Source organism: Orycteropus afer, unplaced genomic scaffold (assembly GCF_000298275.1).
Source record: "Orycteropus afer afer isolate SDZICR_OR568_19922 unplaced genomic scaffold, OryAfe1.0 scaffold00428, whole genome shotgun sequence".
Classification (NCBI taxonomy): Eukaryota; Metazoa; Chordata; class Mammalia; order Tubulidentata; family Orycteropodidae; genus Orycteropus; species Orycteropus afer.
Window position 1 is genome coordinate 2,327,482 of NW_006922015.1, and position 25,504 is coordinate 2,352,985.

Below are 25,504 nucleotides of genomic sequence, written 5' to 3' on the forward strand. Positions count from 1 at the left end.
GGTTTGAACTGCCTGGTTAGCAGCCAAATGCCTTAGGCACTCACTATGCCACCAGAGCTCATAAGAGGGACACAGAGGGATAAGAAAGATGTCAAGGAAGAGGTCACCCATTTCAAAATCTTATGTATAGGTGGTCCTGACTTTTCATTTTCCTTCCTGAATTACCTGACCCTTGGTTTCCAGGAGGATCTCAGATGGTGCAGTGGTTAAAGCATTTGGCTACTAACCAAAAGGTCAGTGATTCAAACCCACTAGTTGCTCCACAGAAGAAAGATGAGGCATTCTGCTTCCGTAAAGATTTACAGCCTTGGAAACCCAGTGGGGGTTGCCATGAGTCTGAATTCACTCAGTGGCAATGAGTTTGGTTTCTGGTTTCCAGAACATAGAATTTGACTAATACTACCAGTACACCTAAGGAATTTGACTACTTTATTGTCACTATCATATGAGACATGCTGGAGATTTTTACTGTAGCAGGTTCACAAAGCATGATGAAGTGAAATATTGATGATGACTGACCACATATGACCAGTGTCAACACCTAAGTAAGGCATTTGGTGGTTCAAACCCACTAGACACTTAGCAGAAGGAAGACTGGGCAATCTGCTTCCATAAAGATGTACCACCTCAGAAACCCAGAGGGGGTTGCTATGAGTCAGAATCAACTGGATGGTAGTGAGTTTGGTTTGGTTTACCATTGCTTTAGAAATGTCCCTGGGTGACGCAGATGATTTGCACTCAACTACTAACCAAAAGGTTGGCAGTTCAAACTCACCCAGCAGGACCGTGGAAAAGAGACCTGGAAATCTACTTTCATAAAGATTACAACCAAAACACACACACACACACACACACACACATAACCCTCTGGAGCAGCTGTACTCTGTAACTCATGGAGTCATCGTGAGTCAGAAGTGATTCAAGAAATAGAAGGTTGGTGTTTCTAATCCACCGAGAGGCTCCCAGGAAAAAAGGCCTGACAATCTCTTTCTGAAAATTCAGCCACAGAACACTCCGTGGAGTACAGCTCCGCTCTGACACACATGGGGTGGTCGTGAGTCAGACTTGATTTGATAGAAACTGGTTTGATGTTTTGTTATCAGTAATTAAGCTAGATTAAGTTATGTATATTTTGTATTGGGACCTAACCTGTATTTATAACATTATAGAAAAACTGCATTCTAAGTTGCTAAGGAAAAGCATGTAAATATATTTTGGGACAGTTATCATTGCATAAGTTGAAAGTTTTCTATAATTAAATCCTAATAGCTTTGGGCCTAATCAAATAATGTTTAGCTATAACTATTTAGAGCTGAACATCCTGCTAATATAAAATGTATATTATATAAAATTTGGCAAGAATGTCAGTATTTATGAAAAACAGGTTAGCTAATTTTTTATATTAAAGTTTATAATGCTATTGCATTTCTTAACAAATTATCAGTATGGAACTTTATTATTAATATATTGATACTTAATTTAATAAATATTGATTACCTCTGAAACTCAAATTAATAGTAAATCTGCTTTATCAGTCTATATTTTCTAGCCTATTTGGTACTTTATAGATTCTGACAGTTATATACTGAAGTTAAGCCACCTATGCATAGCACATGGTGAAGGTATTTCTCAATTCTACCAAAGTGAATATCTGAACTTAAAAATTAATTTTAGAATGAATGCTTTTATCTATACTACATGTAGATATATATAGTTTACTGATTGATACAGATTGAGCATATTTTAATAATATGCTGTAATAGATAACTAATTCCTTTTAAGAAATACTCAGTAAATGAATGAATGACACACTGAGTATCTTCTTCCCCTGCTGCCACTGGGATCTAGCTTCTGATTGCTTAGAAATGTCTGATTTCTAAAATGTTTCAATTGTTTATGATAAATATTGCAAAATACATCAAATGATTCTAAGTATTGAATCATATATTGCATATAATCATGGTCTGACAGAATACATGTTTTTATGCAATGTGATAAATTTAAGACTTATTTCAGATATTTCCTTTGATAATCCAATCTGATCTAACTTAGGCAGATTTATCACATATAGTGTTATTGAACACATTGTTCGTTTGTTAAATGATCTGGCTATTCAACTTACAAGTACTTTATATAATCTATAACTTTTTGATTTATGCTTATATCAGATTTTAAATGGGATTTTAGGCAAATCATCTAGACATTTTTGTCATAGTACTTTTAATTAAGACTGAAATATAATTACCCAAAATTTTTTAAAATTTGGATACTTCTCAAACTTAAAATATCTGCCAATTTTAAGGTACAATTGACTGTCTGTCATTCCACTTATCTAAATAAATTTAGGTAGTACAAGAACAATTTCAGCAGTAAAATAGTGAAGTCATTATATTTTATATTGAAAACTGTAGTGACTGCACAATTCTGTGTTGCTTTGCCATTTCGTTTTTAATCATCCCTGACTAGATTGTGGTCATAGCATTTTAGGCAGAGCAATATTACTGCTTTTGAGACCTATAGACCGTTTTGACTTGCCATCTAATGTACATACAAATGCACATGCATACACATGTGTATGTTACATTTGCTGTTTTTATATTAGAAGTGAAAGAAACTATAAGTTAACATTTTATTATGATAAATTTCAAATATATGTAGAATAAAGAAAATATGCCATTATCTAGGTTTAAGTTATTAACATTTTACTATATCTGTTTCATCTACTTTATGAAGTATTTTAAAGCAAATTCCAAATAATATAATATTTTATTCTTACATACTTCCAGCTGTAACTCCAAAACAAGAACATTTCCATATATAACACGATACCTTACCATACACTATTGTTAGCAATTAATTCCTTAATATTCTAATTCCCAGACTATATTAAAATTTTCCCTTTAATTCAAAAAAAGTATTAATTTTTTTTTGTTATTTGATGTTATTTATTTGTTTGAGATTGAAACAAATCCACACATGGCATTTGATTATTAAGTCTCTTAAATCCCGTTTAATCACCAGACCAGTGCTGTGCAGTAGAACATTCTGCAGTGATAGAAATGTCCAATATGTTCAGTATGTTGTTGTTGTTGTTGTTATATGCCGTCGAGTCGGCCCTGACTCATAGCGACCCCTCCTTGGGTTTCCGAGGCAGTATCACTACGGAAGTAGGATTGCCCAACCTTCCTTCCGAGGAGTGGCTGGTGGGTTTGAACCACCAGCCTTCTGGTTAGCAGTCAAGTGCCTTAGGCACTATGCTACCAGAGCTCCCAAGTTCAGTATAGTGGCTACTATTTGTTTGCAGCTACTGAGCACTTGAAATGTGGCTAATGCCACTGAGGAAGAGAATTTTTCATTTTGTTTGATCCACATTATTTAAATGAATACATATCCTACTTTTCTTGCTGGAATCAGCTATTTCTTCAAGGAGTTTTGAGTGCTGTTAGTGGGAAATGGTATGTAGAAACCAAAATCAGGGTGCTAAGTATGCCCATTTCTACATGGGTTGTCATTGAGAAGCTATTTGTCCTATCCTCTGATTTATAAATTGTCATGCTTCAATAGAATCTTTTGTTAGCCACCATGTATGATAATTTTATATTTGCTTTTTAAATCATTTATGCTTAATCGCTTCCCAAAAGTAATTTGAGGCAGCTGTGCAATCTTATAATTGCTAGGTTTCCTTAAAAACAAATAATTGCTTTAATTTTAAGTTGTAAAAGCAGACTTGTGGTGGTGGTGGTGCTGATGCTGGTGGTGGTGGTGGTGGTGGTGGTGGTGTGCCGTCAAGGCGGACCCGACTCATAGCGACCCCTCCTTGGGTTTCCAAGGTAGTATCTCTATGGAAGTAGATTGCCCAACCTGCCTTCCGAGGAGTGGCTGATGGGTTTGAACCTCCAGCCTTCTGGTTAGCAGTCAAGTGCCTTAGGCACTATGCTACCAGAAAAATATGCCAAGATATTCTTGATTTTCTGTCTTTCATGTGACTCAGGATATGTGACATATTCAGGTTACACCATTGTCAGCACTCAGCCTTTTATACCCACTTTGTATATGGCTGGAGGTGGAGTCTAGGAGCTTATAAAATGATGATAAATAAGGAAATAGAGAACAGTTCCGTGCAGAAAGCTTGCAATTCGGGACAGGAAAGGCAGATTCACTGTAGGACCCTACTGGAGTCTGCCATTCAATCGTTGCCCTGGAAGAGAGCCACCTGGATGGCTTTGTGTCTTTCTCTGCCCCTTTCTTCTGTCTTCAAAGTATTGTGGAAGGAGTTGGGCTCATACAAAGAAGTAGACACACACACACACACACACACACGCAGATCTTGCTCCTCGGCAAGGAGAAAAGAGCCATCTGTTTTCCTCACTATGCTCTCACATTACTTTACATTTTGAAATACATTCATTATGCTAATACACACTTCTTAAGGTAGACATCTTTATAGGTAGATCTGAAACTATGCTGAAGTTATAGCCCTTCTGAACTTCTGTGCTTTTCTCTTAAATTATAATTTCCTTTTATTCCTATTTAAGACCCCAGTGTAAACGATGTGTTCATATACTTTCCACTCATTCACTTTCCTCTTTTTTGTAACCACAGAATGACAGCCTTAAATTTCAGTTTCCTGACTTGGCTTGTCATGGCCTTACTTTTTTTAAAGCAGTGAGTTTAATTTAAGTAAATGGATCACCGTTATTGTTTAAATACATTTGCAGGATCAAAGACTTTAAAAATATTATTGCAAGCAGTTGAAATTCACTTTTTCCCTCAGCTTTTTAGTTCGGTGTGTTTTAGATCACTCCTATCTTTATATGAATTGTTCATAAAACTTTCTAGTTTTCAAAAATAAAATACAACAAAACCTTTTTGCATGTTAAGATTTGCAGAGGTGTGTAAAAACCCAGCACGAGAGCAACAGGAACTTGGGTTCTAGTCTCAACTTCACCGTTTTCTAATTGCATGACTGTAAACTAACCTCTTCGGAATAAAGTGTTCTCTTCTGTAAATTAGGGACCTTAGTATATGCTCCGCCTCAGCTCTGGTAGCATAGTGCCTAAGGCACTTGACTGCTAACCAGAAGGCTGGCAGTTCAAACCCACCAGCCACTCCTCGGAAGGAAGGCTCGGCAATCTACTTCCATGGTAATACTGCCTCAGAAACCCAAGGAGGGGTCACTGTGAATTGGGTCCAACTCTAGGGCACATAACAACAACAGTATATGCTCCATTCATCACAGGGTTGCTGTGAGAATCAAATGGATATAGTGTTGCCTTCAAAATGGCGCCATACTAGCTAATGTTTGTAAATTTGGGAGAGGTTCACCTACATTAGCAGTTGTTCACTTAGGCCTGGGTGGGAATTGGAGTCATTTATGAATGGACTGAAAGTTTCCAGTCACCCTGTGGACTTTGCATCCCCAAATTAGCAACCCTGAAATTGGAGCAGTTAATTGGTTTACGCAGGCATACAGAAACATTTATGTTTGAGAAAACTTTGATAACCACTGTCCTTTCCTGAGCATAATTTCTTCTCGAGATTTACCTCATCTTTCAAGACACAATTAGAGGTTTGTACTTTCTGTCTTACAACTGACACACTTTCAAAAGATGTCCCTTTGGAAGGAAATTCTGAAATTTTAGAATTTTAATCCAGAGTAGATCTTTTCTTCACAGGGGCTACATGTCATTGAACCAAACCAGAACCAAACTCACTGCTGTTGAGTCAATTTTGACTCATAGCGACCCCTCCTTGGGTTTCCTAGGCAGTATCACTATGGAAGTAGATAGCCCAATCTTCCTTCCAAGGAGTGGCTAATGGGTTTGAACCACCAGCCTTCTGGTTAGCAGTCAAATGCCTTACATGTATATGGCATTGAGGGTTTTCCTTATTTTCACTGACCCTCTACTTGACCAAGCACAATGTCCATTTCTAGCGATTGGTCTTTCCTGATGGAAGGCCAAAGTAAGCAAGCTGAAGTATTACCATCTTGCTTCTAGAGAGAATTCTGGTTGTATTTCTTCTAAGACTGATCTGTTCATTCTTTTTTTGGCAGTCCACAGTATATTCATTATTCTTCACCAACACCACAATTAAAATGCATCATTTCTTCTTCTGTCTTCCTTTTTCATTGTCCACTTTCCATCCATACGAGGCAATTGAAACGACCAGGGCTTGGTCAAGCATACCTTGGTCACCAACATGGCATCTTTGCTTTTTAAAACTTTAAAGAAGTCTTTTGCAGTAGACTTGTCCAGTGTAATATATTATTTGATTTCTTGACTACTGCTTCCGTGGATGTTGATTGTTGATCTAAGTAGAATGAAATCATTGAAAACTTCCATTTCTTCATTTATCAGGATGTTGTTTTTTGTCCAATTGTGACTTTTTGTTTTCTTCACAGTCAGGTGGGATTACTAAGTGGAGCTGCACACAGTACCTGCCCTCAGAAACACAGGCATGGAGGCCTCCCCAATGGCCAGTCATCTTGCACTGTGGTCTGTTATTTCCTCTAGCATACTCTCTCTCATTCCCTGTTCCACTCTTGCAGAAAGAACTGTGTCAGTGGGTCACCAAAAGAATTGGCTGATTCAACTGATTCCTTGAACTAAAGATAGTCAGATCTCTTTGGTGTTATGGAGATGAAACAACTGGTGTACTGTTTTTCTCTATTTTACTGCTGCTTGTGTTGGCATGGAAACAGTCTACATGTGGCATAGATTTTTCCAGGCATTTCTTAGCGTAGTATGCTGTAGTTTACTCCTTCTATTGGAAGTCTTCTATATTCGTTTTGTTCTCCCTTCTGGTTATTTTTTCCCACTTACCCTGACAAAATTTCACATAGTTAGCAATAACATGTCAGTGACCTGCTTTCAATATCTGTTATGACTTAAGCAGGTTTGCTACATACAGCTTTTGAGCTGAATTAAGAAAGGCTAAGTGGGGAGCTCTGGTGGCACAGTGCTTAAGGCATTTGGCTACTAACCAGAAAGATGGTAGTTCAAACCCACCAGCGGTTCAAACCCACCAGCCACTCCCTGGGAGAAATGTGAGGGAGTCTGCTTCCATAAAGATTTACAGCCTTGGAAACCCTATGGGGCAGTTCTGCTCTGTCCTATGGGGTTGCAATGAGTCAGAATCCATTCGACGGCAATGGGTTTGGCTTTGTTTTTGAATGAATTGGGGAAGGTATGTGGAGCTCAGGGTCAGAGTGCCTTGCCCTAGATAGTCTAAGATGTGGAATTTTGCTCTTGTTGATGCCACTTAGAGAAAACACACTGAAAGACAGAATCTTCCTCAGACCAGCAAAGATAGAATTGCTTTAGACCAGTTTGGTGCCTGTCTTAATCTTAATAGTCTAGAACAAATATATGACTAAGGAAAGAGCTACTCTTCCAAAAACTTGTGATACCCCAGGCTATATGATAGAAACACTTGGAAAGTGTGTAAGAATGTCTGTAGAGACTCCTACAGACATCTGGAACAAACTCCAAATTTGGGAAAGGTTCACCTACGTTAGCAGTTGTTCACTTAGGCCTGGGTGGGAACTGAAGTCATCTGTGAATGGACTGAAGTTTCCAATCACCCTGTGGACTTTGCATCCCCTAAATTAGCAACCCTGAAATTGGAGCAGTTAATTGATTTATGCAGGCATACAGAAACATTTATGTTTGAGAAAACTTTGATAACCATTGCCCTTTCCTGAGCATAATTTCTTCTCGAGATTTACCTCATCTTTCAAGACACAATTAGAGGTTTGTACATTCTGTCCTGTAACTGACACACTTTTAAAAGATATCCCTTTGGAAGGAAATTCTGACTTTTAGAATTTTAATCCAGAGTTGATCTTTTCTTCCTAGGGGCTTAATAGAAGAATGAGATAATCCTTGTTTCTTATTCTTTTGGACACCATCCATCTCTGCTGCTTATTTAAAAAGAGAAACAACATAATTATCATCTCAAAAGTTAATTCAATTTCATAATTTTTTTTGTGAATGTGAAAAATTTCCTATTAGGTCTGCAAATTGCAAAACACAAAATTTGCCCAGGCTTTTGACCTGAGCAGCTATTGTGTGATGTTGCAATATGCATATAGTAATGCTAGGAGTTGTTCAGTATGATGAAAAAAGCTATTCATCTCCTAAAAGAAAACGCAAAGAAAGTCTAATTCTGACAGAAAACCACCTGTGGACATAGTCTTGTCTCGTTTTATTTCTTCTGTTTTCTACAAAGGATCCAAGTATTTATTTAAAGTGCTTTAACAGGATATCCCAGCTAAAACTTTGACAGACTGTTTACAGTTCACTTCTGCCCAGGGGCAATTAAAGGCACATTACAGGATAAGCAAGATGACTCAGTTGGCAAGAGGAGGATGTGTGGGCAGGATTATTAATGCTGGAATGAATTAGGGCAGAGCGACATGTCTGCAGTAGCACCCTGGGTTAGTAACTGAACAAAGATTCATGTGCAGAAATCTGCAATTCTTATCAATTCTTTTGTATAAACGAAACTGGAATTTAAGGAGAGGCAATAAGGAGGATGCTCAAAGATACCTATGACAGCATTAAAAAATATTCTTCCGGTACAAAGATGTTTAACCCTCCTTTGTCAAAACTATTCTGTCTGCTGAGACAAGAGTTGGCCTACAGCCCCAGGGCTCCAAGGTAAGTAGAGAATGAAGTGGCAAAAGAGGGTGCAGCTGCCGCTTGAGCTATTGGACCTGAACATTTCCTTTTGTACCTGAGTACTCGAGCCTCTGATCTTCTTTTACTGTCATACCATTGGTGCATGTATGCTCTGATCGGTTTTTTCCACTTACTGTTGTCATCTTGTGCTTGCTTTGTGCTCTGATAGCCCAGAAATGGAGCTGCCACTTACAGTTGCCTTCTTGTTCCCTTGTATCATGGCTCCCCAACACAGTGGCGCCTCCACATAATGGCTTTCTACACAGTGGCACCCGTTGGATAGTAGCACCCCTGCACAGTGGCTCCTCTCCACAGTGGCACTCCTACACAGTAGCTCCCCCACACAATGACTGTGAAATGGCACACCCCACACAGTGGCTCCCCCACACAGTGGCTGCTGGAGTTGGTGTTTGTCTCTGCTAGGAGATCAGGGAGTTTAACCAAGTGTTCCAGTTGTCCTGCTCTCCATATACCCAAACTTTAGGACTTTCCTATCTGTGAAATACTCTACTTTCTGGGGATAGATATTTCAGTAGTCGATTTGATTTGTTTCTTGGTAAATTTCAGTTATTTTGACTTGAGAGAAGCAGATTTATCTTGTTGTAAATAGGTGGCCCTGAAGGAATACTCAAACATGCATAAAGTAATGAGCCATGTGGAAGATCTAATAAAACAGAGTCAGATTTCAAGCTGAAGGTGCGTGGAGTCATTAATACGTAGTATTGTTGTTGTTGTTGTTGTTGTTGTTGTTGTTTGCCGTCGAGTCGGCCCCGACTCATAGCGACCCCTCCTTGGGTTTCCGAGGCAGTATCACTACGGAAGTAGGATTGGATTCTCCTAAACAGACTGTGGGAATTCTGAGTCGACTGAAATACTGTATTTCAAAGGATCTTTTACCAGGAGGCATAGTAAATGCAAGCATAAGATTATTTTAACATAGTACTTTAAGATACTTAATTATTATACTTTTAGAAAATCAACTGTGTGTTAACTGAAACCCAGGAAGGTAGAACATTTTTTAACCAGAGAAAAACAGAAATGATCTTTCCTTCCTAACCCCTTCCTTTTCTCTCCATTCTCACTTCCTTTCCTCCTTTCCCTCCAATTGTCTGTATGTACACTTTAAGGTGTGTAGTTTTGTTTTTTGTGTGTATCTTTATGTAAACTTTAAACTTACCCTTAAATTCCATGCAGTCTTCTCTATGTACTTCTAATTGTTGCTTCTAAGCATCACATGGTACTTCACAGTTGACATCTATATTTAACTATTCCCTCCTAAATGTTAGTTATATAAGACATTGCTACGGTGACCAGAAACGGAAGCTCAATAATTGAAGAGATAACGTTAACGTTTTATTTTTTCAAATTGGTTTCTTGTGTCAATGTAATGTTTGAGTGCTTAAGGGAAAATTATAGCAACAACATGTCAGCAATGCATTGAACTATGTGATTTGGATGAACAGATAAACACTACAGAAATATGTTACCTAAATATTTAGTCCACATGCTTGAATCTTGAGAAACATTATTTATTCAGAACTAGTTCAAGGAATGCTATTAGCTGCCCTGGTGATTGTTTGGGAAAACATTAAATGTGACTTAGCGACAGAAGTCAGTCCAGAGTGCCTGGCATCTTTGTCTTTTTTTGAAATGCAGTTCCTGGAAAATGTTAGAACAATCCACCTTGCTATGTGGTATTTCAAGTTATGAGATGAGCCTCTGAGCTTTCAAAGCAAATGTGTCTACTTCAATAGTGCCATTTACATTGGCAGTGAGATGGTCATGCTGGATTAGCAGAAGCCAGGGAGTTTGGCTTGTGTCTTATGAAAGTTTAAAAGTTAGAAGCACGGAACTATGTCACTGAACTTTAGTTTCAGCCACGTGGTGAGGAAACTCTACTTCCCTACAAATAACCACATTCATTCCATCATTTAAAAAACAAAACAAAAACAAAAAGCTGTTACAGTCGAGCTGATTCTGACTCATAGCAACCCCACCTGTTACGGGTTGAATTATCACCCCAAAAACATGTGTTGGAATCCTAACCACCACCCCCCCAAGCATGTGCACGTGATCTCATTTGGAAATAAGATTTTCTTTGATACGGTAATGAGGTCATCTCTGGTCAAGGTGTGTCTTAAGTCAATCACTTTTGAGATGTGAAAGGAGTAGATTAGGCACAGAAGAAAGGCAGCACAGAGGGAGGGGAAGATTGAGGCCACATGAAGATCACCAAGGAACTGGGGACCAGAAGCTGAAAAGAGACAAGGACCTTCCACCAGACCTGACAGAGAGAAAAACCCATCCCCTAGAGCCAGCACTCTGAATTCAGACTTCTAGACTCCTACACTCCAGAAAATAAACCTCTGTTCATTAAAGTCACCCACTTGTGATATTTGTTATAGCAGCACTAAGAAACTAAGCCATGCGTGTCAGCGTAGAACTGCCCTCCATGGGTTCTTAATGATTGTAATCTTACAGAAGTAGATCTCCAGGCCTTTCTTCTGCAGTGCTGCTGGGTGGTTTTGAACTTCCAACCTTTCAGGAGTCAAGTGCAAATTATTTGTGCCACATCATACTGCTTTGCTAAATGTCTTGGATGGCTTTCACACTCCAGCTTAGTGCTTCTCCCTGGATACCAAGGCTCTAACCCCACAATTTCCCACCAAGTTAGTTGCGTTATTCCTGAGAAGGGTGTATAACAGCTAGTATCGGCACTCATTATGGCTGCAGGCTCTGCTATCATACTACTTATGTTCAAATTCTTGCTCTATTACTTCTTAGCTTGGTGACCTTTAGTATAGTGCTTAAATTCTCTCCTACTTTAAAATTTCCTAATCTGTAAAAAAAAAATAAAGTGTATTTAATTGTACCTATGCCAGATGTAATGAGCTCTGGTAGCATAGTGGTTAAAGCATTTTACTGCTAACAAAAGGTCAGTGGTTCAAACCCACCAGCTGCTCTGCAGGAGTAAGATGAGGCAGTCTGCTTCTGTAAAGATCTACAGCCTTGGAAACCCTATGGGACAGTTCTACTCTGTCTTGTAGGGTTGTTACGAGTTAGAATTGACTAGATGGTGGTTGGTTTGTTTTAATGGCAGATGTGTTTTATGTGAGAATTAGATGATACATGTAAAACACTTAAGAGTTTGGGTGGCACAGAGTAAGACCAAAACCCAATTGCTGTCAAGTTGTTCTGATTCATGGTGACCCCTGTGTGTGTCAGGGTCAAACTGTGCTCCAGAGGATTTTCAGTGGCTGAGTTTTCAACAGTAGGTCACCAAGCCTTTCTTCTGAGTTGCCTCTGGGCGGACTTGGACCTCCAACCTTCCAGTTAGCAGCTGAGCGAATAAACTGCTTGCACCACCCAGGGGTTCTGGTACATAGTAAGTGCTTATTAAATGTCATTTGCCATTTAATGCACTATGTCCCTATTCCATCCCACAGCAATGTGCAAATTGCCACTTCCTGCCTCTTTCATGCTATTCCCACTGCCTGCTCACACTCCTTTTCTTTCTACCTAAGTCCTGCCTATTCTTGCCCCTTCCCTAGAGCATTGCCCTGGCCATTCCTCAGCATCCCATCTCCTATTCACCTGGATTTGGCACCCCAGACCTTTCACATGCTGTCTGTTATTACTCTACCTTTTTCATACATATTCATTTTGTCGCCTAAAGGACACTTTTAACTCTGGAAAGCAAAGGTCTTTCTTTTCCTATTACTCTTCTGCCCATGAGGAGAAAAAACAAAATCCCCTTAGATGTCCAGAGGAGCTCTGGTGTTGTTATCGTTGTTGTTGTTATGTGCTGTCGAATTGGACTCAACTCATAGTGACCCCTCCTTGGGTTTCCTAGGCAGTTGTTGTTGTTGTTGTTATGTGCCATCGAGTCGGACCCAACTCATAGAGACCCCTTCTTGGGTTTCCAAGGCAGTATCACTATGGAAGTAGATTGCCCCATCTTCCTTCCGAGGAGTTGTGTAGTGGTTTCTAATGAAAAGGTTGGTGGTTTGAACTTACCAGCTGCCTTATGAGGAGGCAGTCTGCTTCCATACAGATTACCAAATCATGTAAACCCAATGGAAGTAGCTATAGTTGGAATTGACTCAATGACAGTGAATTTGATTTGGTTTGGTTTGATTTTACATGTCAGTACCAAGAATAGTGGTACTTTTCCTAAACCACTGGTTTAGTTTTGAGCTGATGGATACCAAATCTTCTTCTGCCTGATTGTATTCCTCTTTCCCGCTTTGCATTCACTGCTACGGAGCTCAAAGTCAAGCTTGTTGTTTACCACTAGCTGGTGCAGTAAAGGAGGTGCAAGGGTGCAGACAGCACTGGGTGACAGTGTCAGAGGGGATGACACCGAAAGGACTTCTATGAAATGTTTGTGCAGCATTTCAACAGAAATTTATTTTTTATAAAAATAATATCCTGACTTCTGCTCAATTACTAATAATGTTATAACTAATAATGTAATTCAACGTAGAAAGGTTTTACAAAACAATTTTGTTGTTTAAAAAAAAAAACCAAACTCACTGCCGTTGAGTTGGATCCAACTCATAGTGACCCCTCCTTGGGTTTCCGAGGTGGTAGCACTACCGAAGTAGATTGCCCAGTCTTCCTTCCAAGGAGTGGCTGGTGGGTTTGAACTGCCAACCTTCTGGTTAAAAGTCAAATGCCTTAGGCACTACGCCACCAGAGCTCCTAATTTTTTGTTAGTATTCCTATAATCTAAGAAATATTACATTTAAGCAGTTTACAATTACATTAGTTATAACTTCAAAAACATTTTTCTTAAGCCTAGCTGACATGTATCAATATACCTACAAGGCTAAAACTCTGCGCTGATTTATGTTTTGAACCTTCTGATGCCCTCCGGTCAGAGCTGCCATTATAACCCAGTTACAGTGATGCTTCTAATCATGTGGTCTCACCTGCACGCGCTAGAGCGCAGGCTGGTGTTGTCATTGCTATAGTGTTTTTACTTAGCTGCTGATTTTGTCAAATGTTCTGGTGATTTAGCTACCGTATTGTGTTAAATAGTGTTTGTGAACCTATACCAATAACTTATTTTTGAGAATGAAGTAGTAATTAAAGGAAAAGGAGAAAAATTTAAAAAAAAGACTTCCATTCAGTTACTAATACTATTGTAACTAATAATGTAATTTGACATAGAAAAGTTTTACAAAACAATTTTGTGGTTAGTATTCATATAATCTAAGAAATATTACATTTAAGCAGTTGATTATTATATTTATCGTATACTATGATTAGAATTGATAATCAACATTGATAGTAAAAATTGATAAGGATTCTATATGGTCAGATACAGAAGAGGTCCACGGGAGGGGCACCATGAGTTACCATACTGGGTGACACCAATCCTAGTGATGCCACTGAGTTGGTGCACTGTCATTCAGGGCAAGTATTTTGTGTGCAGGTCTCACTCCATCTTTACATTGTTTATTTTTCCCACATTTATTTCCTTGTTACCCTGCTTTCTGTACTTTTTATAACCTGATTTCTTATATTCATTTTATAAACAATATTTTGGGGAACAAAGGGGCATAAATAGTACAACTGACCTTTGAACAATGTGGGGGTTAGTGGCACTAACCCCAACCATCTCCCCACCCCCACCCCCACCCACACACAGTCAAAAATCTGCATATAAACTTAACTACTAATAGCTTACTGTTGACCAGAAGCCTCACTGATAATATAAGCAGTCAGTTAACACTGTTCTTGCTGTACAGTTACTACATTTTCATATGAAGACACTCGAGACATATATACTACAGGTAAGTTTATGAACTGTGCAGCATGGTGATTATTTACTATTCATTAAGTGGAAGTGGATCATCATAAAAGTCTTCATCTTCATCGTCTTCGTGTTGAGTAGGCTGAGGAAGAGGAAAAAGAGCAGGGGTTGGCTATGCTGTCTCAGGGCTCCCAGAGGTGACAGAGGTGGAGAAGGTGGACAGAGAGGTAGGAAAGGCAGGCACACTTGGTGTAACTTTACAGAAATGCGTTGCAATTTTTGTCTATTTTGCTTTTCCATTTCTCTAAAAATGTTACTCTATGGTACCAATCCTTTTTCCACCATTTGCTTTAGTTTCAGTGACCATATCATAGAAGAGGTCTGGTCATAGAAGTCAAAAGTGTCTTGAGTAACTGGAACCCTTCTGCCAGATTGTCTAATGTCAATTGTTTTCTGGCCATGCTTCTTCTACATTTTCTTTCTCATCACTGGTTCAGAAGCCCCCTTGTCCACCAAGTTGTCTTCTATTAATTCTCCTAGTGTGGTGTCTATTAGTTCTTGAATTTCTGCAAGAATTTTACTCCCCACCTTTTTTATTGCCATATTCATAATCTCTTTCATGATTTCCTGAATTGGCTGTGTTGTAAAAATAATCCATGTGTAAGTGGACCCATGTAATTTAAACACATGTTGTTTAAGGGTCAACTGTACATTTTTTAGGGTGAGGCAACATGAAAGTATGGCAAGAGCTGGGGCTATGCAGGAGGTCGACCTCACTTCATAGACACTCCACCACTGACCTACAGCATGGCCTTGAGCAAATGACCTCCACTGTCCCGACTCTCCATTTCCTAGACTGACCAAGGACAGAAGGAACGTACTTCACAGGGTGGCGTTGCTATCTAAATGAGCTAAGATGAGTGAAGTGCCAAACACTATAGCTGGCATCTTAATGCTGCCCATTAGATACTAGTTCCGTCTTGTATCTTCTGTTATTGTTTTTGTTATGTGCTGTTGAGTTGGACTCGACTCATAGCGACCCCTCCTTGGGTTTCCGAGGCAGTATCACTACGGAAGTAGATTGCCCAACTTTCTTTCCGAGGAGTGGCTGTGGGTTTGAACTGCCAACCTTCTGGTTAGCAGTCAAGTGCCTTAGGCACTGTGCTACCTTGTATCTTCTGTTGTCTTTAAAACTTAAGCTATTAAGGGGTGTTACGTTTCTGTTGAGGGAGATGAAAATTATTTGTAAGAGCAGTAATTGTTGCACAATGTGGTGAATGTAATTAATATCATTGAATGGTACACTTAAAAATGGTTAACGTGTCACATGTTTTGTTATATAAATTTTACCACAATAAAAAATTTATTTAACATAAGCTATGCAAATAAGCAGATATTTCTAAATTAATTGATGGAAAATATATAAGTTGTAGTCATTGTTAGGTGCCATCGAGTAGGTACAACAGAAGGAAACACTGCCCGGTCCTGTGCCGTCCTCACAGTTGTTAAGAGGCTGGAGCCCATAGTTTAGCAGGTATTGATCAATTGCAGCACCTAAGGAAGCTTCTTCCATTGGGCAGCTCAAGCACTTACCCATTTGCTTAATGAGTAAATGCTTGTAGCTCCCTTTAGGTTTCTGGAAAATTATCTTCAGTCCTGTCTTCAATGCTACAAAATAGTCTAATAAACAAAAAACATTAAAGCATGAAGATGTGGCTGTTTCTTCTGATTCTGTTTGGGTAGATTTTCCCTTTTAAAAATAAACAATTTCTGATAAGTGGTGAGGAGACACAGGAGGCACAAACAGCTAAATGCTCCACTGGTAACTGAGAGGCTGGCGGTTCAAACCCAGCCACAGGTACCTTGGAAGAAAGGCCTGGTGGTCTACTTCCAAAAGGTCACTGTTGTGGAGACCCTATGGAACGTGGTTCTACTGTGCAACCCATGGGGTTGCTGTGTGTTGGGATTGACTGTAGCAGCTGGTTTGGTCTGGTTTTTGATAAATAATATCACTTAAGAATGCTAGATCCCCGAGTGTCAGGGAGTCAAGGCTCTATCTGACAAAGGCTTCCTGCTGCCAACCACTTGGTAATTGGCTGTTAAAATTTTGTACTTGACTGTGCTGGAGTCAGGAGTCCATTTGCAGACTAAGATATGAGCTTCCTGGTCTGACCTCACTGTTGGCTTTCTTTCTCTCCGTTAGCCTTGTAACAGTGCTTGGGAATCGGCATCCTGTGGAAAGACAGAGGATCAGATGACAGCTTCCGGTCAGGCTCGGAAATATGTGAATGCATTCTCGGCCCGGACTCTGGTCATGTGAGACATTTCCAGACAAGCATTATGGTTTTCAGAACACTTCAAGTTGACTTGGGATATCTCATTCCTCTACATGAAACTTTTCATGAATGGGAGAAGAGCTTTTATTTGTTGTGGTACAACAGTTGCGAGCAGCACCAAGTGCATTTAGTTGTCTGAAATCTTATTGGATTTCACCCAACTAAAAGGATTTTTAAAAATAAGTAACAGTTTTACCTAAATTATTAGGTAATGAATTGTCGTCAGTTGTTAGTATCTTAATGCAGATTTTTTAAAACATAAATGATTTATCTGTATTTTAGAGAATCCAACAAACCAGTATTTTCTCCTAGATGGCTTCTTTGAATTTTTTAACAATAAAAAAAGGTACTCCAATATTTCACATTTCTCAATCACTAAACATAAAACATTGATTTAAAAAAAAAATCAGTATAAGCATTACTATAAATGTTGACTTAATATCATGGGATAATTAACCAAGATTGTAAATGCTCATTTATGGTTAATAACGTTGGAGGTACATTTACTGTACTAAACCATTTTATGAATTTTTTGTTGTTAGCTTGCTTTAAAAATTATTACTGTATGAAATAGTTTTATTAAAAAAATTATATTTTTATTCAGTAATTTAATTTTGTAAATGCCAAATGAAAAATGTGTCTTGCTGCTATGGTCTTAGCCTGTAGACATGCTGCTAGTTTCCGAGGGGCAGTAGAGCTTTGGATGGAAAGAAAAGAAACTTGGTGTTAGGTAATTGACTATGCACTAGTATTTCAAACGTTTTTATTTTTATATATATATAAATATATGTATACACAATTTTTTCCTTTTGTAACACATTGGAAAACTTGTTTGGGAGATTTTGCATTTGTTGTTGTTTTTTGTTATTTTTGGTTTGTAAGACCATGCATTGCACTTCTTTTTTGGGAGATCTATGTTGTTAATGTCCTATGTTTTGTTTTGAGTTCAGCCTGACTGCTGTTTAATTCATGGGTTATGTGTTTGATCACATCCATGGTTTCTAAGTTTATGGTCTCAGAACTGCTGCAAGGAGCCTGCGTTTGCAGCCAGGAGACAGAAGACTGGGGTTGATAGCCAGTTGCTGCCTTAAGAACATTTGGTGCAAGACGGCCAGCACTGAACTTTTGATATGACAGTGTACTTACTGCCTTGTAGAGAAATAAAGCTGTGCCCTTATTTTACTTACTTTTGACGTCTGACTTGTGATTGTGGACAATAGTCATACTGATAAGATGATGAAGGCAACTCAATCCAATTAAAGAGCACAGCATCTGAACTCAATGTGAAGAAGCCAAGAATCTTATTCTGGAGAATGAGGAGGAACAAGCCTAGTTACATTGTTCCCAAAATAGTCATGTGCAGAATGCCAAGTATAAGGAATCTTCCAGACTTTATCAGCCAGAGTTTCAGTAGTATTCCAACTGGGATGATACAAGGAGAGTTCATTTACAAAGAGACTGGTACCATAGATGTAGGCAGGGTATGGGGGAACCACAGGGACAGTATACAAAAAAAAAAAAAAAAACAACTCACTGCCATTGAGTCGATTCCAACCCATTGGGTTTCTGATGCATAAATCTTTACAGAACAAGACTGTCCCATCTTCCTTCCCTGGAGCAACTGGTGGGTATGAACTGTTGACCATCTGGTTAGCGGCCAAATGCCTTTGGCACTGTACCACCAGAGCTCGTTGGGGGACAGTATAGTCATGTAGGTTTTGTCCTCATGGATACTGCCACCTGGAGTGTGAGAGTTGTGGAAAAGGGGAGTCTTGAGTGGAATTGGGGCCTCTGGCAAGGGCACTGCCACCCAAGGGGAACTCACAGGGAGGAAGCCTGAGGTAATGCCTTAACTTTGCTTCCCCTATTCCTTCCATCTCAGCCTGGGCTCTTTATTGGCAGAACCAACCAGAAGCCAGAGGGCAAAGGAGAGCCCTGAGGTAAGCCAGATGGTCAGCTTCCTACTGAAGAGAGCTAGAGGACAGGTCCTGGAGAGGAGTAAAGACATGGAGTCCCAGCCCAGCCACCACTGAGTCCATTTTACAGCTGAATCTCCACTGGCTTCCATTTCTCAGTTCAGTGTACTTCACCATGCTACAGTCCCTTTAACACAGATGCCTTCTCATTTCCCTTAGATGCTCTATTCCAACTAAGACTCTGAATTCTCATATGTATGATTTAAGCAGTTGGTATTAGTAGAGCCAAGGATTTGTTACACCTCATTACTAGTTTTAATATTGCTTAGCATCTTTGTCTATCTGATAGATCATAACACATCATCCTAGTGTTAAGAACATTTTTATATTCAATCACTCTTTTGAGTAGTTTTCCAACTGGTGACTCTAGCACTTACTAGCAGTATGAACTTGGAGAAGTCATTAACTTCTCTGAGCCAGCTTTCTTTTCTTCACCTGTGAAATGAGTTCATTTCTATACTACAATATTTGTTCTGACGTGACCATTCCATAATTAAATGATGCATGCCATGTAGTGTGTCAGATGCTCATCTGGCTGATAATGTGCACTGCTGACTGCAGAGTCAAATTTCAGGTAACACTGCAATTATTAAAATACATTAATGGAAAGAGTGAACTCAACATTATATGTTGTTGTTGTTGTTATGTGCCGTCGAGTCAAACCCGACTCATAGCAACCCCTCCTTGGGTTTCCGAGGCAGTATCACTACGGAAGTAGGATTGCCCAACCTTCCTTCCGAAGAGTGGCTGGTGGGTTTGAACCGCCAGCCGTCTGGTTAGCAGGCAAGTATCTTAGCCACTATGCTACCAGAGCTCCCAACATTATATAGAATTGAAAAAAAAATTTACTTTTCTAACAAGTGTAAGTCAAGTAAGTCAAGACTGAACACCTAAGCTAATTAAAAGACTACAAGAAGTGTACATTTTGCTTTCATGCTCAAAATACACTCACATAACATCCATTTCACAGACTTCCATGAAACATATGTTTGTCCTGGTCATTTTTTGTTTGTTACCATCCTGCTTTTTACGATGGGGATCCAAATAGTAAAATACATGGAAACAGTATTACTTACCTTTTGGTAAAAGATTGTCCTTTTGAGTTACTACCTGTAGAGCTCATAGACACCATATGTACATTAAGAGAACAGGAAGGACACAGAGAGGACTTGGAATTAATCATTCAAGGTGATGAGAATGATGTCCAGGGACAAAGTGCTTTGCTTCTTTAGAAAGTATGCAATGTTAGAACTGGAAGGGACCTTAGCTATCATAAAGAGCTTTCTGGAAGAGGCCCGCAGCATGGCTTGTTGGAAGAAATCACTTTTGGGGCCCGGCCAACCTTAGTTTTAATTTAGACTCTGCCCTTTACCAACTCTGTGATTTTTTTATGAGGTTTACTTACTTTAAGTTTCATTTTACTTACCTATAAATTGGAGATAAAAATACTTCTCAAGGTTGTTGGCATTATGAATATTACATGAGATAGCACATGCATTCCTGCATCTCGGTAAATTGTTGCCTAGGGTATTAATTAGATAAATCACATTAATGACTTAGGACAGATCATAGAAGAAACATGCTTATTACCCAGTAAGGGAGAAATGAATTCCCTGGAGGCCCACGTCCTTAATGGTGTGTTAACTCTATTCTCTTTATTAAAACTAACTCAAATCTAAATTAGATCTTCTCAAAACATCCCTAACCATTCTCATTTATATTTAAATATGTATACAGGTTTCTCACTCTTGTACAAATACATATCAGAACTATGGGACATATTTTTCCTTAAAGTTGTTGGTTTCTAATCCAAAAAAGAAAATTATCTCATATGTAGCGTGTGCTTGGCAAATCTATTACTCTGTACTTACCTTATCTATGAGTTTGGTGTTTATTTTTCTCCTTTTAACTATTGCAACATGCCTTAGTATCTTCTGCTATAACAGAAATACAACAAGTGGATGGCTTTAATAAATAGGAATTTATTCTCTCACAGTGTCGACTACAAGTCTGAAATCAGGGTGTCAGCTCTAAGGAAAAGCTGCCTTTCTGTGTCAGCTCTGGGGAAAAGTCCTTGTCTCCTTTCAACATCTGTGAGCCTGGTGCTCCTTAGAAATCTCCATGTGTTTTGTCATCAGTCTTCCCCTGGGTCTAGGAGGTTCTCAGCACAGGAACCCCTGGTCCAAAGAATACATTCTGCTCCTGGCTTTTCTTTCCTGGTGGTTGTAGGTCATTTCTTCTCTGTTCCCTTCTCTTTACTTTTTATCTCTTGTAAGACAAAAGGTGATGCAGGCCACACCCCCAGGAAATTCCTTTTAGATGGGATCAGGGTTGTGACCTGAGTAAGGCTGATCCATCCCACCCTAATCGTGTTTCATTAACATAACAAACATAACCTAATCCTCATTAACTTAACTTAATCCTGCCTCTTTAACCACAGAGGCAGAGGTTAGGGCTTACAACACATCACAAAATGGAGGTTAATTATATCAGATCACAAAATGGAGGACAATCACACACTACTGGAAATCATGGCCAATGCAAGTTGGCACATATTTTGGGGGGAACACAATTCAATCTATGGCACTACAAAAAAGTAAAATCTTCCATATTTTCCATTTCTAGAGGGTAGAATTGAGGAAAGGAAGCCAGCTAAAATGCAAACATTATTTCAATAAAACAAAGTTAACACTTTTATATATTTATATGTAGTAACTTTGCTAAATGGACCAAGAGGGAGCTAAACTACATATCTCAACAAACTTCTTAGTGTTTTGGTAATACATAGATAAGAATTAGTCTTATTCAATATAAGTATTCTTGATGCTAAAGTAGAAATTGAAGAGATTGTGGTGTTCACTGTAAAGTATACTTGATATTTGCCTTGTGGACCAAGTTTCTCTTATTCAGCTAGTATATTCTAAGCACCTATTGTATGCAAAATACTGTGTATGAAGTTGGGGTTGGATCTGAAAACAGCATAAGTAAAAATCCCTATCCTCTGTGTGCTTACATTCTCATGAGTGATACAGATGAGAAAGTGGATAATTATGATATGAGTGTAAAAGGATTAACAGAGACCCCAGGGGAGACACCAGATCTAGACTTGTAGGAGCAAAACAGATTTCCCACAGAATTCCCCTCTAAATGGCACTGACAGATGAAGCTGTGATAAAGTGAGGTTAGGAAGGGGCAGTGAGGTGATCCAAATTTTGTTTGATTCTTAAAATATGTAGAGAAGCATAATTTCATCTGTGATATATATCCTTCTCTAATACTATAGTTCTGTTTTCTGTGATCTATCAATAGAAAATTTTTATCTCAAGAAGATTAACACATAAGCAAACATAAAATTTTCCTCCAGAATTCCTTCATTCTACACCCAGGTTATCAGTTTGCAGAAAACCCTTGCTCAAATCATTTTATAGCTCTGTACTTTGGAATTTCTATTTAAATGGAGGAAGTATTTTATCCTGCACATAATTAAAAAACACAGCAAAAAAAGAAGAGCAAAAAAAACAGTTGCCATCAATTCAGTTCCATCTCATGGTGACCCCGTGTGTTGCAGAGTAGAAATACACTCTGCAGGGTTTTCAGGGCTGTGGCCTTTCAGAAGCAGGTCATAGGCCTTCCTTCAAGTGTCTTTGAACAATCGACCTTTCAGTCAGTAGACTAAAGTTAACTGTTTGCATTACCCAGGTGGCTCTCAAATCCAAGTCAGATAAAATTAAAAGGAAGCTTCAGTAGCCCAAAACACTGAAATACCTAGGATAGAATTGTGATGTTTTCCTGCTGAAATGAAATTATAAGTTAACAAATCACCCTTAGCCTTTCTAAAGATAGATTTAGGATTTGTTTAAATCTAGTCATTTATTCTTTAATGGTTCCAAATTTCTGTAGACAAGTAGGTGCTCCCTCTTTTCCTTACTATTCCCATGTCAGTACAAGCAGTGACTGTTTAAGGCCTGAAGTCAAATGCAAATGTGGTCACTGGGTAGGATAGCAGGAGACTAGGCCTTACTCAGGTCATCCCAAATCCATTTCCCTTCCCCATTTTGAATCTGCCAAAATGAAAAGACATTAGAAACATGTATCACTATTAAACATTGTGATATGATTTACTACCACTCCATCATAAAATTCTACTTACAAAATGATAATAAAGGAGTGAATAAGGTACACAGGTCAAAGAGAACAGAAAGCAACAGATAAGAGATTATTTTCTTAGAACCTACTTATTCATTTATTCCACAAATATTTATTGAGTACTCCTCATGCAAGGCCATCACTCATCCCTCAGTTTCTTGTATGGTGGTGGTTTGTGTGTTGCTGTGAGGCTGGAGGTTATGCCACTTGTATTTCAACTACCAGCAGGGTCACCCATGGTGGACAAGTTTCAGTGGAGCTTCCAGACTAAAACAGACTTCAAAGAAGGATGGGGCCATCCGCTTCTGAAATAATTGGCCATTGAAAACCTTATGAATAGTAGTGAAACCTGTCTGTTATACTACAGGAAAATTTTATGAATAGCTCTGAACCATTGTCTGATATCGTGCTGTAAGATGAACTCAAGTTGGCAGGCACTCAGAATACGACTGGGGAAGAGCTGTACCCTCAAAGTAGAGTTGACCTTAATGACATGGATGGAGTAAAGCTTTTGGGACCTCCATTTGCTGATGGGGCACCACTCAAAATGAGAAGAAACAGCTGCAAACATCCATCAACAATTAGAATGTGAAATATTCAAAGTATAAATCTAGGAAAACTGGAATTCGTCAAAAATGAAATGGAATGCATAAAGATTAATACTCTAGGCATTAGCTGAAATGGACTGGCATTGGCCATTTTGAGGTTGGGCAATCTACTTCCATAGTGATACTGCCTCAGAAACCCAAGGAGGGGTCACTATGAGTCAGGTCTGACTCGAGGGCAAATAACAACAACAACATCATATGGTCTACTGTGCCAGGAATGAAAAATTGAACAGGATTAGTGTCACATTCATTGTCAAAAAGAATATTTCAAGATCTATTCTGAAGTACAATGCTGTCAGTGGTAGGATAATATCCATATACCTACAAGGAAGACCAATTAATTCTATTATTCAAACTTACACACTAACCACTAAAGCCAATATGAAGAAATTGAAGCTTTTTATTTTTTTTAACCAACTTCTACAGTCTGAAATTGACCAAACATGCAATCAAGATATATTGATAATTGTTGGTGATTGGAATGCAAAAGTTGGGAACAAAGAATCATCAGTAGTTGGAAAATATGGCTTTGGTGATAGAAATGACACCAGAGATCACACGATAGAACTTTACAAGGCCAATGACTTATTCATTGCAAATGACTTTTTTCAACAAGATAAATAGTGGGTATACATGTGGACCTTGCCAGATGGAATACACAGGAATCAGATTGACTACAGCTATGAAAAGAGGCAGTGGAGAAGTTCAATATCATCAGTCAAAACAAGGCCAGAAGCTAACTGTGGAACAGACCATCAATTGCTCATATGCAATTTCAACTTGAAGGTGAAGAAAATTAAAACAAGTCCATGAGAGCCAACATATGACCTTGATTATATCCCACCTGAATTTAGAGACCATATGAAGAATAGATTTGACTCATAGAACACTAATGACCAAAGACCAGAAGAGTTGTGGGATGACATCAAGGATATCATACATGAGAAAGCGAAATGTCATTAAAAACATAGGAAAGGAAGAAAAGACCAAAATGGATGTCAGAAGACACTCTGAAACTGCTTTTGAATGGAGAGTAGCTAAAGCAAATGGAAATGCTGAAATAAAACAACTGAACAGAAGATTTCAAAGGACAGCTCAAGAAGACAATGTGAAGTATCATAATGAAATGTGCAAAGATCTGTAGTTAGAAAACTTAAAGGGAAGAACACACTCAGCATTTCTCAAGCTAAAAAAACTGAAGAAAAAATTCAAGCTTCAAGTTACAATATTGAAGGATTCTATGAGCAAAATATATTCAATGATGCAGGAAGAATCAAAAGAAGATGGAAGGAATGCACAGAGTCACTGTACCAAAAATAACTGGTCGATTTTCAACCATTTTGGGAGGTAGCAAGAAATCCAGAACCAGAAGGCAAAGCTGTATTGAAGGAACTGGCAAAAAACAAGGCTCCGGGAATTGACAGAGTACCCATTGAGATGTTTCAAAAAATGCATGCAGCACTGGAGGCACTCACTTGTTTATCCCAAGGAATTTGAAAGACAGCTACCTGGCCAACTGACTGGAAGAGATCCATATTTGTGCCCATTCCAAAGAAAGGTGATTCAGCAGAATGTGAAAATTATCAAACAATATCATTAATACCACACGCAAGTAAAATTTTGCTGAAGATAATTCAAAAACAGTTGCAGCAGTATATTGATAGGAATCTTTCAGAAATTAAGCTGGATTCATAAGAGGACATGGAACAAGGGATATCATTACTAATGACAGATAGATTTTAGCTGAAAACAAAGAATACTAGGAAGATGTTTGCCTATGTTTTATTGACTATGTGAAGGCATTTGACTTCATGGATCATAACAAATTATGGATAACATTGTGAAGAATGGTAATTCCAGAACACTTAATAATGCTCATGAGGAACCTGTACATAGACCAAGAAGCTGTCTTTCAGAAAGAACAAGGGGATACTGCTTGGTTTAAAATCAGGAAGGATGTGTGTTCTTTCACCATACTTATTCAATTTGGATG

At 38.7% G+C, this 25,504-nt stretch overlaps 1 protein-coding gene across 1 annotated transcript in view; it reads left to right on the forward strand.

Moving 5' to 3' along the window:
• MYB (MYB proto-oncogene, transcription factor) overlaps positions 1 to 16,765 on the forward strand; it is a 41,920-nt gene extending 25,155 nt beyond the window's left edge. Inside the window, exon 16 of the mRNA XM_007954045.2 lies at positions 16,649 to 16,765. Coding sequence (XP_007952236.2) covers positions 16,649 to 16,765 — 117 coding nt within the window. The remainder of the gene's footprint in view (positions 1 to 16,648) is intronic.
• The last annotated feature ends 8,739 nt before the right edge of the window (positions 16,766 to 25,504 follow it).